Here is an 8,615-nt window from a genome sequence, read left to right as displayed (position 1 = left end):
CCTTCATCCTGCTGGCACAGACTTTCTAGATTCCACCACTGACCTTTGGGCCTTTGCAGCACAGATCCATGAAAGAGACCTGCATAAGACATTGTCATAGGCTCTAGGTCTTCAGCTGGACTCATGCAGGGCATTATGGTGGGATCCAAGGCCTCAGCTGGATTCTTTGCTCTTTAGTGTGTGGACAGATTTCCTGCACTCTCTTGTATATGATTCTTTGGGTGATTATTATAAATAATCTTATGAAGTATGTGTCCTGTATTATACGTTTCCCCTTGCAAATAACCCCCAAACCAACACACTATGCATGCAATCCAGGAATAAATCCCACTTGGTTATAACACATAATATTTTTAACTTGGTATGTCTGCTAGTACTTTGAGTATTTCTGCACCATTATTGAAGGTATTGCTACACAATTTTTTTCTTAGTCTTGGGCTTTAGTGCCACAGTAATGGAGCCTTACTAGAGTGAGTTTGATGTGTTCCTTCAATGTCTGAAACAGGCTGAGGAGGGCTGGTGTAATTTTTTTTTTTCCGGTACCGGGAATCGAACTCATGACCTCGCGCTTGCCAGGCAGGTGCTGTGCCGCTGAGCTAAATCCCCAGCCCCTACATTTTCAGATGTTTTCCCCATGAGGCCGTCTAACGCTGGCTTTTCCTTTGTGGGAAAGTCTTTTATCATGGATTCAACATTCCTACTCATTTCAGGCCTGCCCAGATTTTACTTTTTATTATTTAATCTCGGTTGGTTATTCTTGGTTGTCAATACTTTCAAATGGTAAAAAATAAAAACAGATGCAAGCCAGGCATGGTGGTGTGTGCCTGTCATCCCAGCTACTCAGGAGCCAAGGCAGGAGGGTCACGTGAGCCTGGAGTTCCAGGCCTGCCAGACCTGGGCTTGAGAAAAACAGATGCACCTTCTGTCGGTTATGCAAAGTCTATGGAAAAACATTAAAACTTAAGTACATACACTGGGAACGTTTTATGTGAACTTTTGTTTTCTTATTTTCTATCTCTTCACATGAGATGCAGTGCATAATTTCCTCTGATGTGATGACAATTCTTTTCAGCTGTCTTAATTCAAGTTTTTAAACTTCAGTAAGTATTTCTAAGTTTTCTTTGGTTTTTCTTTTTTTTTCACTGTACGCCGATTACACTTTTTAACTCTTCAAAGGCACTTTTGGTCTATTTTATTATCTCTGCAATCCTTAGCTCCACTGCATGTGATGATGTACTGTCTTCTTAGGTAGCACAATTACTCTATGTCTGCAGGTTTGCTGTTTGATTTTTAAACTCAGGGTCTCAGTGTGAGGCTGCTTAGGTCTGAATTTAGCTTGCAGAGTTCTTCCAGTTCATTCTCCTGCCTTCTTTTTTTTTTTTTTTTTTTTGTCTTTGTCTTTTTGAGACAGGGTCTTGCTATGCAGTTCAGGCTGGTCTTCAGCTCACTTTGTAGCCCAGGCTGGTCTTGAACTCGCAATGATCCTCCTGCCTCAGCCTCCTGAGTGCTGGGATTACAGGCATGTGCCACCAGGTCTGGCTATAAGTAGAGTTTTTATTATGTAAGTGTTTTATGATGGAAAAAACATGTTTTAACATATGTTTTAACATACACAGAATGATACAGTGATCCCTCACACATCACTCATTCTTGGGAAGGTTTAAATCCAACATTTAACCTAGCATTTCTATTGAGTTTCAAGTGTTTAAAGTGGATGAAGGGTTTCTTGTTAGCTCAGTCTGCTGTCCTAGTGGAAGTTTTTTGCTTTCAAAGCTTTTTTTTGTTGTTCTTTTGTTTTGGTACCTGGAATCAAACTCAGGACCTTGCACTTGCCAGGCAGGCGCTTGTGCCGCTGAGCTATATCCCAGCCCTTGATTTCAACACGTAACACATTTTAGAAATGGTTCACAGGTTCTTTAATAGCTGCATAGCGTACAACGTACCAGTTTATTCATCCACCCTCCTAGAGGTCATTTCGGCTGGTTTGTTTGTGCGTCTGTTTGTTTTTGAAGACAGGGTCTCCCAAGGGATTCAGGCTGGTCTCAAACTCACAGCTATGCTTTCGCCTCAGCCTCCCCAGTGCTGGGATGACAGGCGTGCACCACCACGCCCGGCAACATTTTGGCTGGTTGTTGTTACTACGAAGACTGCTGTGGTAAATCTTGAATACACAAATACCTTTACAGAATACATTACTAGGAAAGGAACAGCTGCCCGGTCAAAATGTGTGTTTATAATCGACGCATCGCCAAGCTGCTGCACGGAGGGCCACCTCCACCGATTCCACTAGACTCTTAATGACGTTTCTGTGCAACTTGACACTTATTTGTCGCTCTAATTTAGAACTTCTTTCTTGTTGCTGTTGTTGTTCTGAGCCAGAGTCTTGCTATGTAGCCCAGGCTGGCCTTGAACTTGTCCAATCCTCCTGCCTCAGCCTCCTGAATGCTGGGATTATAGGTGTGCACCACCATGCCCAGCAGTACTTCTAATTCTAAAGAGATATTAAACAGGTGATGGGTGAAACAGTAACACCTAATAATTTTTTAGGTTAAAGGCCCTTAGGGGGCTGGGGATATAGCTCAGTGGCACAAGCGCCTGCCTGGCAAGCATAAGGTCCTGAGTTTGATTCCTGGTACCAAAAAAAAAAAAAAAAAAAAGGCTCTTAGACTGCTGAGAAAAACAACACTAACAGAGCCGTATTTAAAAAGGCAGGAGGGTTGGGGATATAGCTCAGTGGCACAGCGCCTGCCTGGCAAGTGTAAGGTCCTGAGTTCGATTCTTGGAACAAAAAAAAGGGCAGGAATTTAGCAAGGTAGGGTGGTGCGCATCTGTAATTCCAGCTACTCAGGATGGTGATGCAGGAAGATCCCAAGTTCAAGGCCATTTTCGGCAATTTAGCAAGACCCTGTCTCAAAACAAAAGGAAACAACAGGAACAATAAAATCAGGTAGCTCAGCACTCCCTTGGTCCAACATTGAATCCCCAGTATAGCCAAACAAGTAGAAAAACGCCAGGAAACTGAAAGTTGTTAATATTACCTCTAGTAGGCTAACGCCATTCTTCAACATAAAATACTAATAAAACTTCTGGGGCTTTCCTTGAAGTCTTCCTATTTTTTTTTCCACTTCTCTTTTCAGTTTATTTGCTCTGTATCTCTCAGCCATTGAGACAAGCTCTTCTGGGATACTCTAAAATTAGTAAATGTGTGATTAGGAGTCTGAGGGTTTTCTTTTCTACAGTATGCTCAAATACCTCCACATCATTTCAGAAGATCTGTACCACACATCCTGCTGCATCTTCCAAACAGAATGCAATGTGGCTCTGCCTGCCAAGTCCCCTGTCTGTTTTCAGGCTGCAGAGCTAGACCGATCTGAAGGGTTCCCGTCACCAAGCTGCTCCCTGCTCATGCCGCCCTGCACTGACGCTGGTGCCCTCCCTATGCCTCTTCCTGGCACCGTTTTCTACACACTGCGTCTGCCCTGCTGGGACGCTGCCCAGGCACCTGTGACCCTCTCCGCTCGCTGCTTTCCTCGCTGCAGTAGCTCCCCAGTTATGTGCTCCTAAAGCCCCTCACCTTTCCCACGCTGCAGCCCTCAAGGCTTGTTTTCCTTTTTTTTGTCTTTTTTTTTTTTTTTGGTCTTTTTGAGACTGGGTCTCACTACACAGTTCAGGCTGGCCTTGAGCTCACTTTGTAGCCCAGGCTGGCCTAGAATTCTCAACGATCTTCCTGCCTCAGCCTCCTGAGTGCTGGGATTACAGGCGTGCGCCACCATGCCTGGCTAAAACTTGTTTTAAAAACTTCTTTTTATGTATTTTTTGATAAGCAATCTGTACCGGTACCTGCATAATACGACTGAACACTAATCTCTGAGGCACTGCATATTCTCACCTGATTTGCTCTTTCCAGAATATTGATCAGTTCGGTGGCAATCCTCCAATCATTTCTTGTGATAAGCGTAATTGACATGCCGGTCCTCCTTTAAAGGGGGGAAACGGGGGACAACTCATGGAACTTTTGTAATATTGAATAGCACTTGTACATAACATATACACATCCTCCTGGATGATTTATTTATAAAACTTTATTGGTGCATTTTAGATACACATAATGATCACATTCATCCTAGGGAATCTGCACCCGTACATGATGTATCTCGCTGCTTTTTTCCCGTTCCTCTCCCTTCCTTTCAGACCCTCTTCCCCTCTTTATTTACAAAAGCTCTGTTTCCATTTTTTCCTTCTATTCTTTTTTTGTCTCTTCTTTTCCTTCCATCTTCCCCGTTCCCCTTCTCATTCGAACATTTTCTTCCTATTTCCCATATCTGTATACATTTTGGTCCTTATTCCTGTATAACTTGAACCATAATAATTACTTGTATTACCTAATACAATGCAAGTGCCATGTAAACAGTTGTTATATTCCATTGTTCAGCAGTGAGAAAGTCTATACTATCTATCTATCTATATTTGTTTATTTTAAAGAGAACAAAAACAAAATAAAAACAAAGAGAAAAACAAAATAATACAAAAACAATAAAAATGATACAGAATTCCAAAAAAAGATGATAGGAAATTAACAATGGTTGTTGTATTACTTACTGTTATCTTCAAAGTAGTTGCTCAGATTACCAGATAAAGGCATGTAAAACTGATCAAACCATTAAACACTAACTGTTCCTTTCAATTAGAAATTATTAGTACAACTGTCTTAGCTATCTTGTGTATATATGTACATAAACACAAGATAGCTAAGACATACATACATACACACACACACACACACAGGAAGGGAATGAAAACAAAGGTGCATATACATATATACATATATATATATTTTTTTCTCACTTCCTTCTTTCTTTTTGCCTTTCCCCCATCCCAGTTGTTCTTTCCTTTTGAGCAGTTTCTTTCCCTTTCACAGTATCTATTTTACCTTTCAGATTTTATTAACTCTTTCAGGTTCTTACACTAGGGAGATTACAATGCTTACAGATGTGAGTCTGATTTATTTCACATGTGAGTATGGTCTCTACTTGCATCCATTTACCTATAAAAGTCTCAAGTTTATCTTTCTTTATAGCTGAGTAGTACTCCACTGTATAAAAATACCACCTCTTTTTCACCCATTCCGCTGTTGATGGGCATTTGACCCTATATATTTTTAGCAGATACAGTATTTCTCCAAGTGTGTTCAAGCTGTGGCCAGTCACGTCTTGAAGACATAGCCCCAGAGGCAGAGCGCTGCCTGACGCTGTGCTCTGTGGGTGTCTGAAACTGCAGCAGGGGTTGTGACAGAAGGAGGCAAAGGTCGTTTGCGCCACCTGGGCCAATTCAGAAACCCTGGCAACAACAAAGCTGTCACTGGGGACAGCTCAGGAGGTACCATGATGAAATTGAACCAGGGAAGGGAACAGGGATGAAAAATAAATTAAGGTGCATTAGGTATGCATGCCAGCTCCTCACAAGGAAGGCAGGCATGAGGTACTACAAACATGGGCTAACGAAAAAATTAAACCACTAGTACCGGCAACGATTATAAGAAGCTAATCATAACTGGCGCTGGGCGTGGTGGCGCACGCCTGCAATCCTAGCACTCGGGAGGCTGAGGCAGGAGGATCGTTGCGAGTTCGAGACCAGCCTGTGCTACAAAGTGAGCTCAAGGCCAGCCTGAACTGCACAGCGAGACCTTGTCTCAAAAAGACAAAAAGCAAAAACAACAACAAAAAACCCTGACATACCAGGATCTAGTTGAATCTGGAACAGGCCAGATGAACAAAGTTAAAGGAGCCAAGTAGGTTCTGGGGAAGAACTGAAAATTTATCAGCAAGAGAACAAAAGTGATTTTGTGGGCAGGAGTAGCCTGAGAGGGAGGACTGAGAACGCAGAAGCGGGCTCCTTCGCGGCTGGGCTGTGCCCACTCACCCCGCTCTTCCGGTGCGGCCCACTCTGTGTACATACTCTTCAATGTTCCGGGGAAAGTCGTAATTATAGACGTGTGTGATATCGTGCACATCAAGGCCTCGAGACGCCAGGTCAGTAGCAATGAGGATTCTCACTTTACCTGGGAGGAAAGGCAGAGAAACACCAGATCATTCTGGTGCAAACTGGGCCAGTGCACAGATGAGGGTGTATTTGCCCTTATTATTTTATCAGGTGAGCTATGATTGCTACATTAGAGTGCTTAGATAGTAAAAATAGAAAAGTGATGTACAAATACATAAAACTGCTGGCACATTACAATACAGCCAACACCATGATTCAGCAAATGGTCCCTGAACTATATGAACCATGGGAGAGAAATGTCTTTCGGGTAAACTGAGATACTGCCCCCACTGCAAATTAACACCCTGATAGCTAGGTTTACGTATTGATCTTTTTCAAGTCTGGCTGGTTAGATCTTAGAGATTAATATTTAGAGCCCTGCCAAACACACTTTGGGGATATGTGAACTGAGGACAGACCTTAGAAAATGATCACCATGAAAAGATGCCATCACTCGCCCAAGCCCAGGTACTGGACGGACTTTAAGCTGGAACACACAAGCATCGCATCCAGGTACCTTTTTTGAAGTTCTCCAGTGCTTTTTCTCGGTCGCTCTGTTCTCTGTTGCCATGCAAAGACTCTACTGATATTTGTCGAAGAATGAGGTCGCTTGATAAATGATCAGCACTGAAGCAAACGACAGGTGATTTTTAAGTGCTTATCTTAACACCATCATCAGTTCACTAGCTTTATTTCTATTACTGAAATCATGTCACAGGCTACACCCAGTTTGAAACAAACAGATTTGATGATTACAATGCAAGTACAAGAAAAATCAACAAATGAGGCTGTAATCCCAGCATTTGGGAGGCTGAGGCAGGAGCATTGCTGTGAGTTTGAGACCAGCCTGAACTACATAGCAAGACCCTGTCTCAAAACCAACCAGCCAACCAAATGGGATTATATCAAATTAAATAGCTTCTATATAGTAAACAACAGAATAGAGACAAGCTACAGAATGGGAAAAAAATCTTGCCATCTGTTCTTTGCACAAAGGGCTACTATCTAGAGTATTAAAGAACTTAGACACTTCTCAAAAGAAGTAAGAATGGCCCATAAGTACACGAAAAAATGTGCAGCATCTTTGCCTATTAGAAATGCAAATAAAAATAACGCTGAGATTCCATCTCACTCCTGAAAGAATGGCCATCACCAAGAAATCAAATAATAACAAGTGCTGGTGAGGCTGCAGGCCAAAAGAAAGCCTTTTCCACTGTTGGTGGGAACATAAACTAGTGCAGCCACTATGGAAATCAGTATGGAGAGTCCTCAAAATCCTAAAAATACCAACTCCATTTTGACCTAGCTATTTCTTTTCTGGGTATCTTCCAAAAAGCATTAAGGTCATCACAGTACAGTGAGACATGCGTACCTATGTTTAGAGCAGCACAACTCACAAGAGCTAAATTATGGAAACAGCCCATACGGCCATTCTCAGGTGAGTGGATGAGACAATGGTATATGTATACGATGGAGTACCGCTCAGCCATAGGAAGTGGCCTGTAGGACAATGGGTGGGATCTCGAGACCATAACGCTAAGTGAGACAGTACGGGGGTTAAATATCACATGATTTCTCTTGAGAAACCCCAAATATAACTAATCTAAGGGAGAATTACAAAGTGTAACTAAAGGGAAGAACAACTGGGGTGAGGGAAAAGAGAAAAGAAAGCAGGGAAAAATTATGTATATATGTATACACAGGATAGCTAACATAGTGGTACTACTGACTTTTCTTGCTCTATTGAAAGGAACAGTTTAACTGTTTGATCAATCTTGCATGTCTATATTTGTTTATCTGTATATCCAAATTGAAGATATCCATATGTAATACAACAAGCATTGTTAATTTCCTACAACCTTGTCTGAGATTCTGTATTGCTTGTATTGTTTGTGTGTTGTTTTCTAAATGTATGTGTGTTTGTTAAGATGTTTTCATTCTTTTATCTTTCAAATAAAATAAAAAAAAATATAACTAAAGGGCCGGGGGTGGAGCTCAGCAGCACAGTACCTACCTGGCAAGCACGAGGCCCCGAGTTCAATTCCTGGCACCAAAACGAAAGAAAAAAAGAACTAACGTAAAGGAGAAGTGGTAGGAAGCACGGAGGCCGACTTACTGGAGATGGGAAGGGGGAGGGAGAGATGGAGGGGGAGGAAGAGAGGAGGGGAGGAGGGAGTGAAAAACGATAAAGGTGCAATATGTGTATTTACAATTTACCCAAAACGAATGTAATTATTATATATCACGAACATGTATTAATGAAAAAGATTATAAAAAGGAACCACAAGGCAAAAAACATTTAATTATTCCTTTTTTTGGTATGGGGAATCGAACTCAGGACCTTGTACTTGCCAGGCAGGCGCTTGTGCCGCTGAGCTACATCCCCGGCCCTGTTGAATTATTCCTGCCTAAAAACCAGGAGAATACTCACACTGCTTTTCTGCTCACAAAGACAATGACCTTGTCTTTGGGGGACATGTTCTCCAGGAAGGTCTGGATGTGGGTGCGCTTCTCTTCCTCGGTGGTGATGATGATGTCCTGCTTCACCGTACTCACAGCCTGAAGCACACGAAAGT

General features: G+C 42.2%; 1 protein-coding gene across 2 annotated transcripts in view; it reads right to left on the bottom strand.

Moving 5' to 3' along the window:
* Positions 1 to 8,615, bottom strand: part of Ddx43 (DEAD (Asp-Glu-Ala-Asp) box polypeptide 43) — a gene marked incomplete in the record, with an annotated part of 36,263 nt that overhangs the window by 4,667 nt on the left and 22,981 nt on the right. Inside the window, 5 exon segments of one of the 2 annotated variants that reach the window (XM_013504890.1) lie at positions 3,039 to 3,188; positions 3,890 to 3,977; positions 5,920 to 6,058; positions 6,557 to 6,666; positions 8,471 to 8,598. In XM_013504890.1, coding sequence (XP_013360344.1) covers positions 3,075 to 3,188; positions 3,890 to 3,977; positions 5,920 to 6,058; positions 6,557 to 6,666; positions 8,471 to 8,598 — 579 coding nt within the window. 2 annotated transcript variants of the gene reach the window in all.

The sequence above is a fragment of the Chinchilla lanigera genome, unplaced genomic scaffold (genome assembly GCF_000276665.1).
Source record: "Chinchilla lanigera isolate Chin_1 unplaced genomic scaffold, ChiLan1.0 scaffold00092, whole genome shotgun sequence".
Classification (NCBI taxonomy): Eukaryota; Metazoa; Chordata; class Mammalia; order Rodentia; family Chinchillidae; genus Chinchilla; species Chinchilla lanigera.
The sequence above is the reverse complement of the archived record's forward strand: the minus strand, read 5'-3'. Positions and strand labels throughout refer to the sequence as shown.